The sequence below is a fragment of the Microcaecilia unicolor genome, chromosome 2 (assembly GCF_901765095.1).
Source record: "Microcaecilia unicolor chromosome 2, aMicUni1.1, whole genome shotgun sequence".
NCBI classification, from domain to species: domain Eukaryota; kingdom Metazoa; phylum Chordata; class Amphibia; order Gymnophiona; family Siphonopidae; genus Microcaecilia; species Microcaecilia unicolor.
The window spans coordinates 448,527,280-448,551,657 of record NC_044032.1 but is presented as its reverse complement, the minus strand read 5'-3'; the positions used below and the strand labels follow the sequence as shown (position 1 = coordinate 448,551,657).

At 42.4% G+C, this 24,378-nt stretch overlaps 1 protein-coding gene across 1 annotated transcript; it reads left to right on the top strand.

Annotated features, from left to right (window-relative positions):
* Positions 1–871: 871 nt before the first annotated feature.
* Positions 872–23,914, top strand: LYRM2 (LYR motif containing 2). Its single transcript, XM_030190924.1, has 3 exons — positions 872–987; positions 7,395–7,535; positions 22,882–23,914. The coding sequence occupies exons 1-3, from the start codon at positions 940–942 to the stop codon at positions 22,960–22,962; spliced, it is 270 nt and encodes an 89-aa protein (XP_030046784.1). The 5' UTR covers positions 872–939; the 3' UTR covers positions 22,963–23,914.
* The last annotated feature ends 464 nt before the right edge of the window (positions 23,915–24,378 follow it).

Sequence of the window (24,378 nt, the reverse complement as noted above, 5' to 3'; positions counted from 1 at the left end):
AAATCCCCGCAGGCCATACCATTCAGAATTTCGGACTCTCTCCTCCCCCGCTCTCTCAATTGCTAGCATTCTAAACTACTATGTAGTGTGCCCAGCCAGCCAGGAAGATTAAGATTAGTGGAAAAGTAACAATGGGTCTACATGAGCAGGTCTGTGGGTGCGCGTGAACGACAGAGAAATCTAATTCTTAATATTATGGGGGAATAGGCAAGAGTTTAGCATTCTCCCTGACAAAGCAACTAAAGTACCTTGTGCACTGCACGGAAACCCGGGAGTCCCACGTTAAAACTCAAATACAACCAGTGGTCTTATTTCGGGACGGTGTAAAAGACAGATCTGCGGGATCCTTGGGATCTTCCGGATCTATTAAGTACTACCTTAAGAGTGGGGTGCTTCTTTGTTTTGACGGCCGCTTCTTTATTTTGACGGGCACCTGCTTCTTATTGTATGCAGCGATCACTAGTCGTAACCCAGCGCTGCATTTCTCTATTTCCTCTCTTTCCGGGTTCTCCTGGTTTCTTTGTGAACACTATACAAGGAGTTTAATAGACTGGAGGGGAAGTGAGCCTAGGGGACGGTGTAAAAGCCAGATTTATTTCACACTTTAAATAATTATATAATGCCCCTCACTATCTAAAATATCTCTTTCTCTCTCTATATATATATATTCGACCACGTATGGTTGGTTGGTTGTTAGACCCAGAAAAAAGACAAATGAAGTACAGTGAATGTGCTGCCGCTGTCCCCTAACATTTGACAATGGCTGCACCATGGCTCCTCCCGAGCAGCAGAGGCTGCAGTGCTATGAAACACACAAACATCCAGGTCTTCTCTTAAACCATCTTGATTCACATTAGAGCAACGAGAGGAAATGCGTGCAGACAGAGCGGCTGCAGTTCCCCCCCCCCCCCCCCCCCCCCCTCTCCTCGGTCCTGCATTATGGCAACAACTTCGAGGCTGCCTCCGACAGTACTGAGCCTGAAACAGGTACCTTGCAGGACGCACGGCATTTCATAACGCCCGACCTTTCTAGCTGCATCGCTTTAGCCTGATTTCTCTCCCACTTTAATAGAGAGAAAGTGAGCTGGCTGATCAGGCCCAAGTCCTCCTCCACAGGCAGAGCAGGGCTGCTTCCTGCACACGCTGGGCACGTTCACATTGCTGAAGAAGCACTAACTAGGAACAGTAAAATAAGTCTGAAGTGCGCAAATGACAGTAACAAACACTGATGTGCGGAGAATTCTCTTTGATCACATCATCTTTTTTTTTCGCTACAGTTAGTATACAAGCTATTTTGCTAAATTTGCTATTTCTCTTTGCCCCTCTGAATCATACAGATTCCTTGCTCATTCTTTGGTGTGGGGTTGTGTACCTAGCTGCATGCATCACGTGTTTAAGAAGAAACAACACGGAGGAAGGTGAATTATCAGCAAAAGCCATACTTTTCACTCAGTCCCTTAGTTTTATTTATTTATTTTTTAAACCTGTTAATGGTGTAATGTAATAAACTTTTAATAGTAATAAAGTTTTGTTTCTAGGAAAAAGGTGCTGGTATTCATGCAGAGTTAAGGGGAGCAGGATAACTAGTACCCCCCCCCCCCCCCCCACAACTAGTATCGTGTATATGTAGCCGTGTGTGACCCAGAATAGTTTTACGTGGAAGTGGCTGCCTTTGAAGGTCACAGGCAGGGCTCAGGAGGCCTGGTGGCTGAGTACATTATGAATCAATGAACCGGTTAATAGAAATAGGGTAAAATAAAACAGAGAAAAGAAAATGAGATGATACCTTTTTTATTGGACTAACTTAATACTTGATTAGCTTTCAGAAATTTCTGATCTGACGAAGAAGGGCTACCTTCGAAAGCTAATCAAAAATATATTAAGTTAGGCCAATAAAAAAGGTATCATCTTATTTTCTTTAATATGTTTTATTTTATTCTATTTCTATTGACTGGCTTTAGAAGTGGACTAACGGCTACCACATCTCTCTACTCTGAATCAATGAAAAAACCAAGGAGGTCAGATAACTGGAGACGGAATTACGTAAATAAGTTGAAACAAATTAGGTTTGTCTCCTTTTCACTTTTCTCTGCACAGCAGTCAATCCCTATTCACTCAAAACAAAGCAAGGAAATCTATTAGTTTTTCTTTCCACGTTGTCTTTCGTTGTTTGATTTGGTCTCACTTATATTTTTAAACATGTACACAGAGGAAGTATTGGTTTAATCTGTTAGAGTAGTAATTATTTCTAAATTTTAAACCATTGTGTCATTTGGAGGGGCTGGTTATAGGGACTTCCTGTATTGGTGGAGAGAGGCTTTCACCTTGTAAAGAGCCATTAAAACAGACAACATGTTATGAGAATCAGGTGCTCAACAATCACAGTTACTATTTATAAGTGCAAAGTTTTTTAACAACATTAAGTAGGTTGAAACCTGGAAACATTTAACATCTTTTTTTTTCCCTGTGTGTACATCAAAAGAAAAAGATGGTATGTGGGAACTTGCTTCTTTTGTTTTGTGGATTGGTCGTATATTACAAAAATGCACTTGCTTGTTTTTTCTTATTACTATTTCAAAGAGAGGTATTGAATAATGAGGGAAGAGCTTCTTTCGTTCAGAAGTTCTGTCCAGAGTCATTGCCCAGTTCAGCTCACTATTAGTCGCCAAGTTCATACAAAGTTAATTATGTTCAGTGGAAAATAAATCCGTTGGCTCAGGCTGCTTGCTACGTGAATATTCCATCAGTGTTTCATTATTGCTACCAAGTATTACAATTTAAGGGCATTTGCTTTAAATTTTGTTTTAATTTGTTTATCCAGTCCTTACATGCACATGGTTTTACTTTTTAAACCCAAAGGTGAATCTTAAGGGTAGTGGAACAATTAGGTATAAACTGTGTAGTTTCTGACTTGTTTTGGACAGCTTTGGGTCCTGCTGATCTGTACATCTGTTGTCTGGAATTTTGGTAGATGGAAATGAGAAAATAAAAATTAAGTTTTGGATGTACTCTGTAGAAGTTGCTGTTTACTTTTGCAATGTCTGTATAGATGCTTGTTCTGGTGTATGCATGTGATAATATTTGAATGACTCTATACTTATGGCTGTGATTTCTGAATATACTAGTAAAAAAGCCCCGTTTCTGATGCAAATGAAACGGGGGCTAGCAAGGTTTTGTTCTGTGTGCATGTGGGAGTGTGTGTGTCCGTGCCCTCTGGCCTGTCTCCCCTCCCCCCTCTGAGTCCTTTACTGTTACAGAGCCAGCGATTTGATTTCGTGCTCTGCTGTTTTCCTTCACTGAATGTGTTACAGAGAGGGCGGGGCAGACACTCATAGGGAAACCGGATATCTCGCCCCCTTCACACTTCCGACTGGAGGCTTCATAGAACGTTGGTGTTGCTTTTTATATAGAGAGATGACATCATTAAAGGACAGACTTTTAAATGCTCAGTTGGATATATATGCTAATCTCAACTTTGTTAAATGTATCAAACATATTAATCTACATGCTCCCAAGATATAACTGAATTCTGCTATTCTGTCTCACTGTATTTTCAAATGTAATCCACATTGAATCCAAGTTTGCTTGGGATAATGTGTGATATAAATGTGATAAAAAACCCAACATTTTACCCTCCACATTTTAAAACACTGCCTATGTAGCTGGATGGTGATGGCACAAGGAAAGCAAGTTTGGTCCAGTGAAGACTAACTCAAAATAACCTGTTCCTTAGCAGGGCTATAGTATTACCATATTGAAAATGCAACCATACCATGCCTCTGACCCAACTTAAGTACCTGAACCCAGCAACATAAAGATACCTAAACTTGTAGTGAACACTATGAACTTTACATAACTTCCCTCTCTATGATTCCCTAATGTGTCTGTACATACAGTGGTGGAAATAAGTATTTGATCCCTTGCTGATTTTGTAAGTTTGCCCACTGACAAAGACATGAGCAGCCCATAATTGAAGGGTAGGTTATTGGTAACAGTGAGAGATAGCACATCACAAATTAAATCCGGAAAATCACATTGTGGAAAGTATATGAATTTATTTGCATTCTGCAGAGGGAAATAAGTATTTGATCCCCCACCAACCAGTAAGAGATCTGGCCCCTACAGACCAGGTAGATGCTCCAAATCAACTCGTTACCTGCATGACAGACAGCTGTCGGCAATGGTCACCTGTATGAAAGACACCTGTCCACAGACTCAGTGAATCAGTCAGACTCTAACCTCTACAAAATGGCCAAGAGCAAGGAGCTGTCTAAGGATGTCAGGGACAAGATCATACACCTGCACAAGGCTGGAATGGGCTACAAAACCATCAGTAAGACGCTGGGCGAGAAGGAGACAACTGTTGGTGCCATAGTAAGAAAATGGAAGAAGTACAAAATGACTGTCAATCGACAAAGATCTGGGGCTCCACGCAAAATCTCACCTCGTGGGGTATCCTTGATCATGAGGAAGGTTAGAAATCAGCCTACAACTACAAGGGGGGAACTTGTCAATGATCTCAAGGCAGCTGGGACCACTGTCACCACGAAAACCATTGGTAACACATTACGACATAACGGATTGCAATCCTGCAGTGCCCGCAAGGTTCCCCTGCTCCGGAAGGCACATGTGACGGCCTGTCTGAAGTTTGCCAGTGAACACCTGGATGATGCCGAGAGTGATTGGGAGAAGGTGCTGTGGTCAGATGAGACAAAAATTGAGCTCTTTGGCATGAACTCAACTCGCCGTGTTTGGAGGAAGAGAAATGCTGCCTATGACCCAAAGAACACCGTCCCCACTGTCAAGCATGGAGGTGGAAATGTTATGTTTTGGGGGTGTTTCTCTGCTAAGGGCACAGGACTACTTCACCGCATCAATGGGAGAATGGATGGGGCCATGTACCGTACAATTCTGAGTGACAACCTCCTTCCCTCCGCCAGGGCCTTAAAAATGGGTCGTGGCTGGGTCTTCCAGCACGACAATGACCCAAAACATACAGCCAAGGCAACAAAGGAGTGGCTCAAGAAGAAGCACATTAGGGTCATGGAGTGGCCTAGCCAGTCACCAGACCTTAATCCCATTGAAAACTTATGGAGGGAGCTGAAGCTGCGAGTTGCCAAGCGACAGCCCAGAAATCTTAATGATTTAGAGATGATCTGCAAAGAGGAGTGGACCAAAATTCCTCCTGACATGTGTGCAAACCTCATCATCAACTACAGAAGACGTCTGACCGCTGTGCTTGCCAACAAGGGTTTTGCCACCAAGTATTAGGTCTTGTTTGCCAGAGGGATTAAATACTTATTTCCCTCTGCAGAATGCAAATAAATTCATATACTTTCCACAATGTGATTTTCCGGATTTAATTTGTGATGTGCTATCTCTCACTGTTACCAATAACCTACCCTTCAATTATGGGCTGCTCATGTCTTTGTCAGTGGGCAAACTTACAAAATCAGCAAGGGATCAAATACTTATTTCCACCACTGTACCTATTTCATTGAAAATTAACCTCACTCTGTATTTGTTTCTTCACCGTAGGTAGCTATCACCTTACGGTATTATGTAGGCCACATTGAGCCTGCAAATAGGTGGGATAAAGTGGGGTACAAATGTAACAAATAAATAAGTTAAACGATAACTGGCTTTCTTGAAAGGATTATATAAACTTTGGATGCACAACTAGGAATACAAACATAAACTTATTTACTCAATATCTCAATTCTTCATGTACAGCCACAAAACAACCTTTTAGTGTGGATAGTGTTCACAATGAGCCTTTTATTATCGACCAGATAGAGATAAGAATTTTCAGTTTTGGTACAGTATAAATCATCACAAGAACAAAATATAAGAAAACCAATGGACTGCATTAGGGGCTTAAAGCCCATTTAGTTATGTTTAAACAAAAGAGATCTGCATGAAACAAAATATTTATTTTTATTTTGACTTGTAAAACCACTTGTCCCTGAAACATGTTCAAAACAGAGTAATCCTTTTTATCTCTAAAATGGAAACTTCTACAAAACAGATGAAGATGTGATTCCATGTGCCCCGATGCAAGGCGAGTGTAATTCTACTTCCATTTAATTTCAATACATTCCATCATCTTTATAACACCAGGCTTCCCAAGGCAGATTACAACACTAGTTAAGATGAACCCATCAGGAAACAGGATATCACTGAAATTTGGCCATCTGTATTGTATAAAATTGTGTAGAAACATGAGCACAAAATACAGAGTTTATAACTGCTGTCTCTACCAGCTTCAATAATTTTTTTAATCTGTTTTAGTGTTCAATTTGTATTTCATGATATTTATATCTACATATGGGAAGCTTTCAAATTCATTAAAAACCTGTCAAATAAGTAATAAAAAAAAAAACATTTGTTCTCCACCTTTTAAGGCACTGCCTATCCAAGTAGAACAGCTTTAAATTTTTTACAGAATGGACCACGCTTAGGAAGGCCTTTATTTCTAATAATCTTTGGTTATTGTTTTCATAGTGTTTTATATTGTTTTGGGTGAGCGAAAATGGAAGCAATCTCTGCCTACTGCCAGCAAGCTCCGCCTACTGACCAGCCCATATAATGGGCTAGATAGGCTCATCAAGGAGGTTAGATTGAGACAGGAGACAGGATGACGTCAAAAAACACAGCCGTCATCTCCGTACACCCAAAACAAAGCAAACAAACCTATGAGCTGCTGCCTCCAGGTTGTTATTTTGTATTGTTGGTAACATTTTTTTTGATTTCACTTATATTTTCAAACATGCTGGCTTGTGCAGCATACAGATGTACACAGAGGAAGTATCGGTTTTATTGGTTAGAGTAGTAATGAGTTCTAAATCGTAATCATTGTGTTATTTGGAGGGGCTGGTTACAGGGACTCCCTGTATTCGTGCAGAGATGTTTGTTTTCACATAGTAAAGGGCTACCAAAACAGACATCATGTTATGAGAATCAGGTGCTCAGCGATCAGTTACTATTTATAAGTACAAAGTTGTTGTTGTGTTTTTTTTTTTTACATTAATTAGGTTGAAACCTGGGAGCATTTAATATATCTTTTTTTTTTCTGTTTGTACATCAAAAGAAAAAGATGATATGTGGGAACTTGCTCCTTTTGTTTTGTGGAATGCAGTGGTACAGTATATTATAAAAATGCACTTGCTTTTTTTATTACTACTGTTTCACAGAGGGGTATTGAATAATGAGGGAAGAGCTTCCTTCATGCAGAAGTTCTGTCCAGAGTTAGTCTAAATGGCTTTTTTTGTAAGAATTTGAATAATAATTTAGTCAGAGTGTTTGAGAGCTAGAGGAAGAATCTCATGTGGACAGGCTGGTTGGATCTGCCATTATTTACTATGTTACTGTGCTAAGTGCAGGTTCTCTTTCAGTTCTTGCACAGGCAACAGGTTCTTGGCTTGTACAGAAGGATTTTACGTGCTGCGCGTCAGATCCCAAATGAAGGTGACCGCCAGTATGTGATGAAGTGGGCTGAGGAAGAGTTCAAAAAGAATAAAGGAGCGACGGAAGAGGTGAGGGATGGTGGGGAAAGAAGGAAGTTTGAGCACTAGACCCCAGTTGGGTGGAATTGCTGAACCCTAAAAAAAAAAATCAAAACTGAAACCAAAACATTGGCCCCTGTAAGATTTTGTTTGTTTGTTTGTTTACTTGGTAGTTTATTGATATTTATTTCAATGTAGGTGGTACCTTGTAGGATGTTTAACTAGAACTACCTGGAAGATGGAGATAGCTTGTTCTGGGTGAGGAAAGAGGATGTGAATGGACATTATGATTCACATCCTGACCTGTTGGATTTCCTATTCTGGGTGAGGAAAGAGGATGTGAATGGACATTATGATTCACATCCTGACCTGTTGGATTTCCTGTTAGGTATAGAGATGTGGTAGCCGTGTTAGTCCACTTCTAAAGCCAGTCAATAGAAATAGAATAAAATAAAACAGAGAAAAGAAAATAAGATGATACCTTTTTGTATTGGACTAACTTAATACATTTTTTGGTTAGCTTTCAAAGGTAGCCCTTCTTCGTCAGATCAGAAATAAGCAAATTTTGATAAGTAACAGCATATATAAGTGAAACATCAAAGTATTTCAGTGACAGTCTGAAAGGACGAGGGAGGGGTGGACTAGGTGAGAAACAGAGAGGGCTGACAGGATGGGGGACAGGGAGATATGCATGGTGATCAGAGGGTGGCAAAGCAGTGAAATTTAATGGTTTATAATGGGCTAGAAAACCCAGATCTTTGTTAAGTCCTGTCTGGTGGGTGTCAAAATATTTAATCATTTTGACTTCAAAGGCCTTGCGTTCCTGTATTGTTTAAAAGTTTCCTTTAAGTATTCTCACTATAAAATCATTAGTACAGTGTTCTGGTTTTGTAAAGTGATGTCCCACAGAGGTAACATCTTGGTTGGCACTGGCATTTTTCATATGATGTCTGTGTAAATTAAATCTCTTCTTCAGCATCTGGCTTGTTTCTCCAATATAGCACCCTTCATCACATTTTTTACACTGGATGACATATTGGAAGATGAGCATGTGAAGGATTCCTTTTTGTTGAATATTTTTCCTTTGTGAATGACTGTGGGGTCTTGTGAAATGTTTTGGCATAGTTTGCAGCTGGATATATTGCAAGGATGTGTGCCATTCTCTTCTTTTTGGGTCTCTGTTGAGAGCTTGCTTCTCACTAGCTTGTGTTTTAAATTGGGTGGCTGTCGGAAGGCCAGCACTGGTGGGGATGGGAATATCTCTTTCAGTAATTCATCCCACCTTCTCCATGGCACGCTCACCTTGCTGTCCCCCCCCCCCCCCCCATACTCCATGACACGCTCACCTTGCTGTCCCCCCCACACACACACACACCTTCTCCATGGCACACTCACCTTGCTGTGCTCTACTTACTCACCCACCTTCTCCATGGCATGCTCACCTTGCTGTCCCTCCCCCCATACTCCATGGCACACTCACCTTGCTGTCCCCCCCCCCCCCCCCCCCCCACACACACACACCTTCTCCATGGCACGCTCACCTTGCTGTGCTCTCCTTACTCACCCACCTTCTCCATGGCACGCTCACCTTGCTATCCCCCCCCCATACTCCATGGCACGCTCACCTTGCTGTCCCCCCCCCCCACTCCATGGCACACTCACATTGCTCTGTTCCCCCCCCCCCTCCTACCCACTCTCTCCATGGCACGCTCAGCCAGCATCTATTGCTTTCCCTCCCTCCCCTGCAGAGATTGATTGGCAGGAGGAGGAAGTGAACCACTGCACACTGGGTGACTTCCTCCACTTCTGCTGGCTTAGACCCAACCATTTTTGTGAGCTGTGCTTAAATTCAGACAAATTTATAGGTTTTTGTGCATGAACTACTCATTTGGGTCCTTCCACAGCATATTTATTGGATTCAAGTTAGGACTCTGACTACTAGCCAGTCCAAAACTTTTGAGTTTTGCTTTTCAGATGTAGATTGATTTTGTGTTTTGGATTATTGTCTTGCTGCATAACCTAATTACACTTCAGCTCACAGACAGATGACCGGACATTCTTCTTAAGAATTTTCTTGTTCAATGCAGAATTTGTGGTTCCTTCAATCATAGGCGGTCGGTGGCCGAACTGTTTGGGGAGGCTAAAGGGGGTGGGGTTGGGGTGTGTGTGGCCAGGGGCGGAGCTTACATCCATAATTGTCTGACAACACACGGAAAAAAATAAGTAAAAATAAAATAGTCACAATTAATACCTTTTATTAAATTTAGATATTAGATATGTATCATATGTCAAAGAATAAAGTGGTTGCTCAAAGCATATACTAACCACAATCGCTCAACTGCAAAACACTATGCACAACTTTGTGCAAAAACACACTCAGAACCTTACTGTACCTTAAATATTACACTGAGCAGACCTTAATACACCAATATATCACCCATACGGAAAATGCAGACCGTCAACAATATGAAACAAGGGATCATAACATCACAATTCTTATGTAGAGCCACAAAACACCCTTTTAGGGTGGATAGTGTTCACAATGAGCTCCTTTTATTAATGGCCAGATAGAGATAAGAGTTTTCAAATTTCAATTTTGGCACAGTATAAGTCATCACAAACAAAATATAGGAAAACCAAAAGCATTATGGGCTTATAGCCCATTTAGTTATGTTTAAACAAAAGAGATCTGCATGAAACAAAATATTAATTTTTTTATTTTGACTTAAACCCTTCAGCGTCAGCACCTTCCTCTCCTGAAATCCAACGTGCGCTGCGTGCCACAATTTCCTCAAATTATTATGGTCTGGGTCTGGGATGGAAGTGGGAACACCTCAGACAGCCACTCTTAACCAGCCTTGAGCCTTCCCTACTCAATGACGGCCCCTCCCGCGCGTTCCCGCCTATGCGGAACAGGAAGTTGCATCATGACGGGACGGGAACTCTCGTAGGGAAGGCTGACTCTGACTGGCTGAGCCTGAGGCGAAGAAGAACATCATGATGACGATCAGTGACGTTGGGTAGCCCGAAGCTGGTTTAAGGCGGATCGGCGGTGAGGAGGCAAAAAGAGGAGGATGAGGGACGCAGCGCGGCGGTGAGAGACCGAGTAGCCCCGGGCAGGCGGAACTGGGCATGGGCATGGCGCTCAGGTGATGGTGAGCCGGCAGCACTGCAAAGAAGAGAGAGGACTGGAGTCAGTCGACTGGTCTACTCTCAGACAATGGCGTAGCCAGACCTGACATTTTGGGTGGGCCTGGAGCTAATATGGGTGGGCACTATGTATATAGGTATGAGTAGCACTTAATGATGGATTTCTAAGTAGTCTGCTCAACAGCTGCCCTGCATCAATATAAACCACATATATACTTAATAGAAAAACAGATATTTGTAATACAGTTACATATCCCATATCTTATACTCGACCAGACATAAGTCTGCAATAATAGCAAACATCTCAATACATATGACAGGATCCTGCAATATAATTACAGCAATAGCATAGATCCTTCAAACTTTGGTTTATAACAAATGCCTGATTAAGTACACTCTGAAGTCTTTTTCACTTCCTCTAGCTCTACTCTATCTCCCTTCTGATGCTGACAAAATAAAATGACCACGGTTTGGTACATATCCTTCAACTTTACATTATAATAAATATATATGCCTTATTAAGCTGTATTAATCAAACATTTAAAATTTGGTAAATATACCTTTGAAGACTTCTTTCTTTTCTACCTACTATGGAATTTGTCGCATATAGAGGACATAGCTAGAATGTTTCCTCTTATAGCTTTCCATAGGAAAAATGTATTTAAATTCGGGTAGCACCTCAATAACAACAACACAAAATCCCTTCACCTCCAGGTACTTTGTGAAGTAACAGAAAATCCTGCAAAGAAGCTTCTTGAGTCTATGTTGCAAACCTTAACCAATTCTGAATACAAATTCCAATAACAGTACCTTTAAAAAGGCAGCAGTGAATACACACAACAACAATACGCATCTCATTGGAAAGGCCAGACAAGTCAGACTCCTAGATCCCCCACACAAACTACATGCCAGCAAAATCTCTCACCTGCTGGTTCACATGCAAAACACAGACCAACCCTCATCAATTATAGAATTAAGGACCAAAATCAGAAATTGTCTTGTAGCCTGGCATCAGTCCTTCCCTTCCTTACCCCCCTATCCATCCTTGTAGCCTGGCATCGGCCTTCCCTTCCCTATCCCACCATCCAGCCCTTCCCTTCTCTATTCTACCCCCACTATCCATTCCCATAGCCTAGCATCAGTCCTTCCCTTCCCCACCATCCATCTGATTGGTAGGCATCTGCCCCAGCCCTCCCTGCACGCAGCCTAGCATTAGCCCTGTCCTACCCCCTTACCCATAACTCCCTAGTATGGCATCCCCTCACCCCCACCCAGAAACCTGCCCACATTAAATATAAAGCTTTTAAATAATAATATTATTATTATTTTAACCTGGGCACTGCAGAGGACGCACTGAGAGGGAAACGACGCGAGAGGAGACGAACCTGCCTGTGTGCCTGCCTCAGTGAGCACTGCTGCGCTGCCTTCACTTCCAGTTCACCGCGACTTGGAGAGGAGAGGGGAGGGCAGGGGAGGGAGGCGACATGCTGGACATGGAGGGGAGGGCAGAGGAGAGAGGAGAATTGCGACTTCGGGTAAAAGATTTTGGAGCGCGGGAGCAGGAACGGAGGGAGCGGGCAAGTGAGCCAGACCTCAGGAAAAAGGTGCCGGTATGCTGTACCGGCACAAAAAAAGCACTGTATGTATCCCTAATAAGTCTCTGACTCTAAAGTTTAGCAATTTCACAATTTCATTAAAGCAAAATGTATTTTCACATATCACAAACTCTTCCTATCCAAGGGAATGTTTTATATAAAAACAAACTCAAACAAAAAGCAATCAGATTTTCACTTACCAGCTCTGTCAACACTATGTCAGCTAAACTTCCTCTTTGAACCTACTGTGCCATCAGCCAATGAAATGGCTTTTAGCTGTAGCTATCCCAGGTGTTACCTGATAATTATGCACACATCATTGCAGTCATGCCCTCCTCTCGGTGTACATGCTCAGAAAAAAAACCCAAAAAACTTTGAACCATTTAAAGATTTTAACAATTACACTATTTATTTTTTATTTCTCCCCAGTCTCATTTGCACACCTCCCTCCAAACCTGTTCTCTTTAATTTGAATGTTGTTCACTTCAAGCTCACCCCGAATGAGAAGTTCTTCCCACACCAAAGACATATATAGCACTGGTTGTATTCTTTTAAGCAACTTCAGCAGAGTATGCCTGCCTCAGTGAGCATTGCTGCGCTGCCTTCACTTCCAGTTTGCCACGACGACTTGGGCAGGGGAGAGAGGAAAATCACAACTTCAGGTAAAAGATTTTGCAAGTGAGCGGACAGCTGATCCATCCTGCTGCGGCTGGGGAGGCTTAGCCTCCCCAACCTCTTATACCAGGCGCCTATGCCTTCAACAATAGCAAGTTTCCACGACCTGAGGCAGCAAAGCCATACCATCACACTGCTGTGATCATGTTTGACTTTTGATATGATGATATTACTATAGAATGTTGTATTTGCTTTACACCAGTCATAATGGGACCTGAGTTGTCCAGTGAGTTCAACGTTTGACTCATCTAGCCATAGAACATTATTCCAAAAGGCTTGGGGATCATCCAGGTGTGTTTCTGCAAATGTAAGATGAGCTTGATGTTACTCACACATAGCAGCAGTTTCTGCCTTGCTACTCTCCCATGAATCCCATATTTGCCGGGTCTTTTTCTTTTTGTGGAGTGATGAGCACTGACTAAAGAGGCTTGCAGTTCTCTGGATGTTCTGGGAAGTTCTTTTGACTTTGCAGATAAGTTGTTGCTGCACTCTTGGAGTAATTTTGACAGGCCGATCACTCCTGAAAAAATTCACCACTGTTCCAAGTCGTCATTTGGAGATAATGACTCTCACTGTGGTTCGGTGGACTCCCAGAGCTTTAGAAATGGGTTTTTAACTTTTTTCAGACTGATATATTTCAACAACTTTTTTTTTTCTCATCTCTTCTCGAATATACTGTAATCCTGTATAATATTTTTGTAGAAAGCTTGTACTTCACTCTCATGATACAGGCTCAATATATACTGAAGTTTAGATTCAACAGGGCTGGCTGTGTTCAATCAGCTGAATCTAATTATCAATTAAATTTGGTCAGTTGGTTTATTGAGTAACTAAGGGAGATAGTTACTTGTTTATATGGGTGATCTGGGTTTTGGATAAGTTTGTTCCTTAAATAAAACAGTTTTAACTTCATTTAAGTGTTTACTAAGGGTCCCTTACCTTTTTGACTTGTTTCTCTATTCTGTCCTGGCATGAGTGATTTTGCTGTCCTATTATAAATGGGCATGCCTTTCTTTATGTTTAGCTTGTAAACTCCTCTACTCATCAGTCGAGAGGTATAATAAATTTCAATAAACTATAAACTAACTAGTAAAAAAAGGCCCGTTTCTGACACAAATGAAACGGGCGCTAGCAAGGTTTTCCTCGGAGTGTGTATGTTTGAGAGAGTGTATGTGAGAGTAACTGTGTGTGAGAGAGAGAGAGAGAGTGAATGTACGAGTGTGTGTGAGAGAGAGAGAGAGTGAATGTACGAGTGTGTGTGTGTGAGAGAGAGAGAGAGAGTGAGTCTGGGTGCGAGTGTGTCTGTGAGAATGAGAGTGTGTGCAAGTGCGTATGTGAGACACAGTGTGAGAGAGAGAGAGTGTGTTTCACACAGAGAGAGTGTGTGTGTGTGAGACACAGACTCTCTGTGAGACTGAGTGTATGAGACCGAGAGTGTGTGAGTGTGTGACACATAGAGAGTGAATGTGATACAGTGTGAGACATAGAGTGTGTGAGAGACAGTGTGTGAGAGTGAGAAAGACATTGACTGTGAGAGAGAGTGTGTGTGTGTGACAGAGATACCTCCCCCCCCTCTGGTGTCAGGCCCCCCCTCTCTCTCTCTCTGGTGTCTGAGCGTTACTGTGCAGGACCCTGAGCTCTGGCTGTGCTTCAAGGAACTGACCAATCCTATTTAATAGAATGCACCTCCAACATTCTAAAGCCGAGAAACCTCGTGTGATTGGTCACTTCTGCTTGTGACGAACCCGGAAGTACGTGATGTCAATTCAGGAGATGGATACAGACAGCAGGAATGCCTCAGCCATGCAGTCAGCTTCAGAATGATGGAGGTGCGTTTTATTATATAGGACTAGTAAAAAAGGCCAGTTTCCGAAACAAATGAAACGGGCGCTAGCATGTGGTTTTTTTTTTTTAGTTTTTTTTTTCTGTTTGATATTAAGGGATATAAGTGTTTTGAAATGGGTGCTAAGAAGGTAATGTTTTTGTGTGAATAATGTTTCTGCAGTTGTATTAGTGAACCCCTCCCCCACTTATGAATGTAATTGTTGTTTTATTGTTAATGTATATGTGTGTCACAGAGAGAGATTGTGTGTGTGTTTCTGTGAAATTGAGAGAAGTGGGTGTAACTGAAAATACATAAGTACATAAGTAATGCCATACTGGGAAAAGACCAAAGGTCCATCGAGCCCAGCATCCTGTCCACGACAGCGGCCAATCCAGGCCAAGGGCACCTGGCAAGCTTCCCAAACGTACAAACATTCTATACATGTTATTCCTGGAATTGTGGATTTTTCCCAAGTCCATTTAGTAGTGGTTTATGGACTTGTCCTTTAGGAAACCGTCCAACCCCTTTTTAAACTCTGCTAAGCTAACCGCCTTCACCACTTTCTCCGGCAACGAATTCCAGAGTTTAATTATACGTTGGTTGAAGAAAAATTTTCTCCGATTTGTTTTAAATTTACTACACTGTAGTTTCATCGCATACCCCCCTAGTCCTAGTATTTTTGGAAAGCGTGAACAGATGCTTCACATCCACCTGTTCCACTCCACTCATTATTTTATATACCTCTATCATGTCTCCCCTCAGCCATCTCTTGTCCAAGCTGAATAGCCCTAGCCTCCTTAATCTTTCTTCATAGGGAAAGGGTGGTGGTGAGTGTGTCAGAGATTGTTTGTGTGTGTCTGAATGTAAGAGGGGTGAGTGGCTGAATGTTTAATTGCTAGGGTGTTTTGTTCTGTTTCCCTTAAGCGACTTTTTTTTGTTGTTGTTTTTTTGCATGTGTATGTTGTGCGATGTGTTCCTATGTGTGTTCTTCTGTGAGAGTGTGTGTGAGACAGAGAGACTGAATGTGTGTGTCTGTGTGTTTCTCAGAGAGATACAGTGTGACAGAGTGTGTGTGTAGTTTCAAGTTCCATGACCCCCCCCCCCTTTTCCTTCCCTTCCTCTCCTTCCGTCAGATGAGAGAGTGATGAGTCAGAGTGCATGAGTGTGTGAGAGCGTGTGTGAGACATCAGTAATTGTTTATGTGTGTGTTACTCACAGTAGGGAGTTGCGGAGATGGACAACTGTGACCCTGCATGAGTGTCTGTGTGTGGGGGGGGGGGGCATTTTTTTTTGTTTCATTAAATTAAGCTGTACCTTGTTTGTTTGTAGGAGAGTCAGCCTTTATTGTGTTACAGGAGTTTGCAGGGGTTTTTTTTTCCTATTGCTGTTATGTGTGGAGAGTGAGAGGGTGTGACTGTGTCAGAGTGTATGGGAGAGATATTGTGTGTGTAAGAGTTACTGAGTGTATGAAAGTGTGTTTGTGTGTTTGTCAGAGAGATACAGTGTGTCAGAGAGTGTATGTGTGTAGTTGTAAGTTCCATGACCCCCTCCTTTTCTTCCCTTCCTCTCCTTCCGTCTGATGAGAGAGAGTGTGTGGGCAGGAGCAGTGGCGTAGGAAGGGGGGGGGCGGTCCGCCCCGGGTGCACGCCGCTGGGGGGTGTTGGCTCCGCGCTGGTGCACTGCCCTCTCTGCCCCGGAACAAGTTACTTCCTGTTCCGGGACAGAGAGAGCAGTGAATCAGCGCAGAGCCGACACACCCCAGCAACGTGCAGTCAGGGCGGATCGGCCCTCCTGCCCGTCCCTCGCTGCAGGTATGCGCTCCGGGAGGGGTGCGCTCCAGCGAGAGGAGGGTGCGCCGTGATGCACCCGGGGGGGGGGGGTGCGTAGCGGCAACCCGCCCCGGGTGTCAGCTCCCCTCGCTACGGCTCTGGGCAGGAGTGTTGGTTTTTGCTGCTGCTTGTCCCATATTTTGAAGGGGGGTTCGTTTAAAGTTGTTTCTGGGTGGTTAGATGTAGTTGCTGAAAGGCTCTGGGCATTTCCCTTTTATTTTGCTGTAGCTGTGCCGATATTTTGAAGGGGGGTTCGTTTAAAGTTGTTGCTGGGTGGTTAGATGTAGTTGCTGAAAGGCTCTGGGCATTTCTCTTTTATTTTGCTGCAGCTGAGCTGATATTTTGAAGGGGGGTTCTTTTAAAGTTGTTGCTGGGTGTTTAGATAGAGTTGCTGAAAGTCTCTGGGCATTTCCCCTTTTTTTTTTTTTTTTTTTGCTGCTGTGCCGATATTTTGTAGGTTGGATCTTTTTTGCTGGGGCTGTTTTGTTTTTTGTACTCTGGGACGATGTTCCGGTTTTTTTTTGACAGGTAAGGCAGTGTCGGGGTCCAGTTCTTTGAGGAGCGCTGTTGTGGGTTTTGGACGGGGGAGGCGTTGTTAGGGGCCGGTTCTTGGTGGAGCGCTGCGATAGCCAGCGTGTAGTTTTTGTACTCCCGGGGACGATTGGGCACGTCCCTGGGACTGAAGTGCTACAGCGAGCGGGTGCAGTGTTTTCGGTTTGTGGGTGGAGGTTTGGAGTTGTGGCAACATGTTGTGCCGTCATCACATTGGACGCGTGGGCGGGGCAGACACTATTGGAGGAAAATTGATCTCTGGCGCCTCACTTTTAGAGCGTTGAGTAAGTGAGGCTTCATTAGAACGTTGGAGGTGCGTTTTATATAGAGAGATATGTTTTATTTAAAGATCAGAAGTGTGACACATATCCAATAGTAAGGAAATCAGGAGGTGGGTAAATACTTTTTCACATCACTGTAGGTTAAAAGGCACAGCATGTTTAATGACACAGGGCTCATTTTCAAAACAGAAAAACATCCAAAAAGTGGCACAAAGCAGCAGATGGACGTTTTGTTTGCCAAAATGTCCAAATTACAATTTTCAAAACCCATCTTTAAGATGGTTTTCTCTGTAGTTCATATGCAGTGCATCCAAATCACAAGGGGGCGTGTTGGGGGCAGGATTTTGATGTTCCCAGAACTTGGACATTTTTCTGCTGTAATGGAAAAAATTAAAAAGTCCAGAGCTAAAAGTTAGATGGTTTGTTCTGTTCTAGACCTGTTTCAATCAATACTAAGTCACAAAAAGGTGCCCTAAGTGACCGGATGACCACTGGAGGGATTAAGGTATGCCCTCCTTTTTTTAATCCCCCAGTGGTCACTGACCCCCCCCCCCCCCAAAGCTGTGAAAGAAACAGTGTATACCAGCCTCTATGACAGCGTCAGATGTTATGGTCAGTCCTATTAGAGCAGCAGGTAGGTCCCTGGAGTAGCCTAGTGGTCAATGCAGTGCACTGTACAGAAGAGGACCCGGGCCCATATCCCACACTAATTGATACACTTGTGGTGGAAAGCGTGAGCCCACCAAAAACCTGCTGTACCTACAAATAGGTAACACCTGCAGGCATAGTGGTGTACAGTTGGGTACAGTAGGTTTTTGGTGGGTTTTGGAGGGCTCACCTTACAATATAAGGGGGTAACTATGAGATGTGTACCTGGAGCTTTTATGTGAAGTGAACTGCAGTGCCCCCTAGGGTGTCCCACTGCTCTGCGGGGATGTCTGTTTGGCCAGTCTACTAAGAATGCTGCCCCCCCCCCTATATAGCCCAATGGCTTGTTTTTGTGCATTTTTCCCTTGCACATTTTTTTTTCCAAAAATGGTCCAAAAAGGTAGACATACTGAGCACAAAAACATCTAGCAAATGGTCATTTTTGAAACAAAAAGTTGGATGTTTTTCTGGTTTGAAAATGGCTGTGATCACTATTGGACTTTTGGACATTTTCTGCAAAACATCCAAAATTGGATTTAGACGTCATATTAAAAATGCCCCTCCACAGCATTAGAGCGTCATTTAAGTTAACTAATCTTTCTTTCTTAAATACTGTCCGATGGGACAGAACGAACAGACGGATGAAGAAATGTTTACACAGATTAGGAAAGCTGGCAAATTGGGCAATGCTATAATAAGGGGTGATTTCAATTACCTCGATATTGACTGGATAAATGTTACATCAGGGAGTGCCAGGGAGATAAAATTTCTAGGTGTAATAAATGACTGCTTCTTGGAGCAGCTGGTCCAGGAACCGATGAGAGGGGGAGCCATTTTGGATCTGGTCCTTGGTGGCATGCAGGGCATAGTGCGAGAGGTGGCGGTGTTGGGTCCCCTGGGAAACAATGATCATAACATGATCAAGTTTGAACTACTATCTGGGATGAACCCACAAAAGAAATGTACTGTAGCTGCATTTAAGTTTTGAAAGGGCGACTATAAAATGAGGAAAATGGTTAAAAATCAACTAAAAGGATCGGCTGCAAAGGTTAAGACACTAAATCAGGCATGGACGTTATTCAAAAATACCATCTTGGAAGACCAGTCCAGATGCATTCCGTGTATTTTCAAAGGTGAAAAGAAGAGAAAACGTCAGCCAGGATGGTTAAAAGATGAAGTAAAAGGGGTCATTACAGCTAAAAGATTGTCCTTCAAAGAATGGAGAAAGGACCCAAATGAAGAAAATAAGAAGCAACATAAGCACTAGCAAGTCAGATTCAAAGCATTAATAAAGAAGGCTAAAAAGAGAATATGAAGAGAAACTTGCTGCAGAGGCTAAAACTCAGAGTAACAACTTTTTCAGGTACATCAGAAGCAGAAAGCCTGCGAGGGAATCCGTGGGACTGTTAGATCACGAAGGAGCAAAAGGGGTGCTCAGGAAGGACAAGGCCATAGAGGAAAAACTGAATGAATTCTTTGCTTCTGTCTTTACGGAAGAAGATGTATGAGATCTGCCTGTACTGGAAATGGTTTTCAAGTGTGATGATGCGGAAGAATTGAAAGAAATACCGGTGAACCTGGAAGATGTACTGAGCCAAATTGACAAATTAAATAGTAGTAAATCACCTGGACTGGATGGCATACATCCAAGCGTACTCAAAAAAACTCTAAGCAGGAAATTGCTGATCTGCTGTTAGTAATATGTAAGCTGTTGTTAAAATCTTCCGTAGTACCTGAAGATTGGGCGGTGGCCAGTGTGACGCCAATTTTTAAAAAGGGTTCTAGGGGTGATCAGGAAATTATAGACCGGTAAGCCTGACGTCAGTGTCTGGCAAAATAGTGGAAACTATTATAAAGAATAAAATTATAGAACACGTGGTTTAATGGGACAGAGTCAGCTTGGGTTCAGCCAAGGGAAGTCTTGCCTCACAAATTTGCTTCATTTCTTTGAAGGTATGACTAAATATGTGGATAAAGGTGAGCCGGTTGATGTAATGTATCTATATTTTCAGAAAGCTTTTGATAAAGTTCCTCATGATAGACTCCTGAGAAACATAAAGAGTCATGGGACAGGACGCAAGGTTCTGATGTGGATTAGAAATTGGTTATTGGACAGAAAACAGAGGGTAGGTTAAAAGGTCATTTCTCTCAATGGAGGAGGGTGAACAGTGGAGTGCCACAGGGCTCTGTACTGGGACAGGTACTATTTAACATATTTATAAATGATATGGAAATCGGAACAATGAGTGAGGTGATCAAATTTGCACATGATACAAAACTATTCAAGTTTTTAAAAACGCGTGCAGACTGTGAAATATTGCAGAAAGACCTTAGGAAATTGGAAGACTGGGCGTCCACATGGCAGATGAAATTTAATGTGGACAAATGCAAAGTGTTGCACATTGGAAAGAATAATCCAAATCACAGTTACCTGATGCTAGGGTCCACCTTGGGGGTCAGCGCTCAAGAAAAAGATATGGGTGTTGTTGTAGATAATACGCTGAAATCTTCTGCTTGGTGTGTGGTGGTGGCGGTGGCCAAAAAAGCAATCAGGATGCTAGGAATTATTAGGAAAGGGATGGTGAATAAGACTGAAAATAGTATAATGCCTTTGTATCGCTCCATAGTGCATCTGCACCTTGAGTACTGCGTTCAGTTATGGTCACCGTATCTCAAAAAAGATATAGCGGAATTAGAAAAGGTTCAAAGAAGAGTGACTAAAATGATAAAGGGGATGGAACTCCTCTCGTATGAGGAAAGGCTAAAGAGGTTAGGGCTCTTCAGCTTGGAAAAGAGATAGATGAGGGGAGATATGATTGAGATCCACAAAATCCTGAGTGGTGTAGAACGAGTAGAAGTAATTCGATTTTTTTACTTGTTCCAAAAGTACAAAGACTAGGGGACACTTGAGGAAGTTACCTGGAAATACTTTTAAAACAAGAGGAAATATTTTTTTCACTCAATGAATAGTTAAGATCTGGAACTCTTTGCAGGAGAAGGTGGTAACAGCGGTTAGCGTATCTGGGTTTAAAAAAGGTTTGGACAAATTCCTGGAGGAAAAGTCCATAGTCTGCTATTGAGACAGACATGGGAAGCAACTGCTTGCCTTGGGATTTGTAGTATGGAGTGTTGCCACGATTTGGGGTTTTGCCAGGTACTTGTGACCTGGCTTGCCCACTGTTTGGAAAACAGGATACTGGGCTAGATGGACCATTGGTCTGACCCAGTATGGCTACTCTTATGTTATGTTCTTATGTACTTGGAGAAATATACTGGCTATATAAAGGTTTTTTATTTTGCTTTCTATTGGTAGAGAGTGGGCAGAATTAGTACCAGTAAGTTTTCATATTGAAACTTTGCAATAGACAAATGAAAAATACATAGTATTAGATATGAGTGTTTAATGTTGCGCTGTACATCAGTAATAAAGAATGAAAGGAAAAAAAACAAAAAGAAGCAAACAAGAAAAAAAAATGCTAGCCCTTTCAGATCCTCTGCCTAATCACCAGCATAGCAAGGCCATCCAGACTCTGATCTTCCCTTCACTGCTTTGTCAAAACAAGATTGTTTGGACTCCAACACCTGCATTCCTCCCTCAATGGCACAAGGGTGGCCAGAAACCCTGTAAGCCCACCTGACACATCACCACCCCCAAGGACTCTAATCCTTTTACCCCTCTTCTCCTGCTGTCTTGCCCTACATAGTCAAAATCACCAGTTCAATACTACCTGACACGTTGTGTATGGGTCTAATGGCCTGATTCACAAAGTTAGCGCTAAAATATGGCCGCCCCACTAAAACTTAGTAAGTTGCGAACAGCAACCGATGCACAAAGGGGATTGCATGCAAATGAGATGCACAGATCCCCCTTTGTGCATTGGTCGCTGCTTGCAACTCAGAGCTATGAAATGTATTTGACGGGATGGGAGAGGTAGGGAGCACAAGCAGGCAGTTTTTGCAGCCACTTGCTTGTTTTTTCCGTCCTCTTCCGACAGCTCTAGAGCAGCTCATTAGAGCTAGGCCCGGAATGCTCATTAGAATATTAATGGTCTCATTGTAATACATTTGCATAGGGTTCTTGGTGGCTGCTAATGGCACACATGTTAGAGCCACGGAAAACCTCTTTATTCATTACTCGCTAAATAGCGTTTTCTTTAGACTGGCTCCAACCAGCCTAAAGCAAACGTTCCCAGCATGGTAAGCTTTGTCTGAAGCAACAGTGAACCAGCACCAGTTTGACAGCAGTGGGCAAGGCAAGTTGGTAAGAAATGAGCCCTCTACTGCCCTACACCCCAAATATCTCCCCCCGGATTTGCCCAGCCATAGACAAGTTGACAGGAAATGAGCAGTTCTCCTGCTGGGGAGAAAGAGGAAGAGTGGGTTCTGGTTGAGTTGGAGGAGTCTAGGCAATCTTAATAAATTATTTGTACAGTATTACTAGGTGTGTGCAGTGCTTTACAGACAGAGTAGACAGTTCCTGTTTCTCTAAGCTTACAATCCTAAATACCTTACTGGGCAGACTTTGCTCATTTTAAAGTACACATTTCTTTCAAGTTGGTGGTGCGTACACACACTACTGCATAATAATGACCCTGTGTCCCTGCTATTCAGCTGAAATGCTTCTTTGAATGAAGGTATAGTTTCATTTTCAATGGTAAAGTTATATATGTATGTGTTGTAACAGTACCACACACACATTCATGAGAGAGAAAGAGGAGGAGGAGGCAGCTGCAGAGATTATCTGCCACTGGTCACTGTAGGGGTTAATAGATCTGCAAGTGGCAGCAGACTGTAACATCTGCTTCCCTTTATGTTTTCCAGGTTGTGATTCGGATGATGATCACTCAAGGAAATCTACAGTTACGAGAGCTGGAGAGATCATTACAGCTGGCCAAGTCATAGAAGTGATGCACCAGAGATGGATTGGGTGTCTACTTATCTTAGATCCTAGTGCTCTAGGTACTTCTGTGAAGTATCTTCAGGCTAAATGCCCTATGTTCTAGAAGGTCAGGTTGCACAAATCTAGAGACAATATTTGTGCAAATTTGAATGTATGTTAAAACCAGTGAGTTTAATCATGTTAATAGCTAAGGGTGTAACATACTAAATGTTGGCAGATAAAGACCTGTAGGGTCCATCCACTCTGCCCACCAAGGTGGCCAGAGTTGTACCTGCTGATCTGTACAGGTTTCACCCCTCTATGTCCTGTTTAAATTGCTAAGGTTATTTAAGTTTTTTGCTTTGATTCCATCCTCTCTCTCTAGGGATCCTCTGTGTTTATCCCATTCATTTTTGAATATAAAGCACATGATTTTAAATCAAATAAATACAAACTATAGTTTATGTTTAAACAATTGTTATTAAAGAATAAAATCAAACAACAAACTGCTGAAACTTTTCATTTTACATAACATATATAAATCTCCCCCTCCCGGCAAACACAACCTTCTCCTACCTAAAGCCCTCGTCTTCACCAAGTCCCCTTACCTCCCAAAGTAAATAACTCTGTAAAGGGTCTGATTCTTATAACCCTTTACCCTAACAGAACCTATTCATCTCAAAAAGGGGGAGCTGCTTCCTATCACCTTACAGAATATATTTTATGTGAAATATATTTTTATTATGAAAGAGCAAAAAACGACAAAGAACTATTTACACCTGATAGAGAAGATCACAGGCACATATTATAGCCAGTGCTCAATTAAATACAAAAGAGGAGAACAACCATACAGGATATCTGCCAAACCTACTACTACTACTTTGCATTTCTATAGCGCTGCCAGGGTTACGCAGCGCTGTACAAGTTTAAACATGGGGAAGGACAGTCCCTGCTCAAGAGAGCTTACAAACCAAAGTAAAACTAAACCCCTCCGAGCCCACCATCCACTCCTCCAAACTCCCCCCCCCCCCCCCCCCTTCACCACGTGGTCTCCTCTGACAGCAAAAGAAAAAGTGTTTTGCATACAAAAAAGCTAGAAAAATGTGGTCTACAAATAGAACTGGTGGAACAATCGCTGATTAAAGAAAGAAACTTTGCTTCTAGATGCATGGAATATGTGGAAAATCAGTCCAAGAGACTTAACCTACGTATTATAAATTTTCCAAAATCACCTTTAATTTCTCCTGTACAAATGGTTAAGAAATATTTGGTGGAGATTTTGGGGATGCCCGACACTTCATTGCCACCTATTACAAGAGCATATTATCTTCAATTTACTGGTAAAATACCAGAAAATTTGAACCCTCAAGATTCAATGAACTTGACGGCATTCCTGGAATCATCATTAGAAGTGGTTACACAAAGAACCACTTTGTTGG

What these genes read in the sequence shown, in the direction of transcription:
- LYRM2 (XM_030190924.1), top strand. Translation starts at nt 940, where the DNA reads ATGGCAACAACTTCGAGGCTGCCTCCGACAGTACTGAGCCTGAAACAG. An exon ending in CAGTACTGAGCCTGAAACAG is followed by an intron (nt 988 to 7,394) that starts GTACCTTGCAGG and finishes GTTCTCTTTCAG; the next exon opens with TTCTTGCACAGGCAACAGGT. An exon ending in ATAAAGGAGCGACGGAAGAG is followed by an intron (nt 7,536 to 22,881) that starts GTGAGGGATGGT and finishes TATGTTTTCCAG; the next exon opens with GTTGTGATTCGGATGATGAT.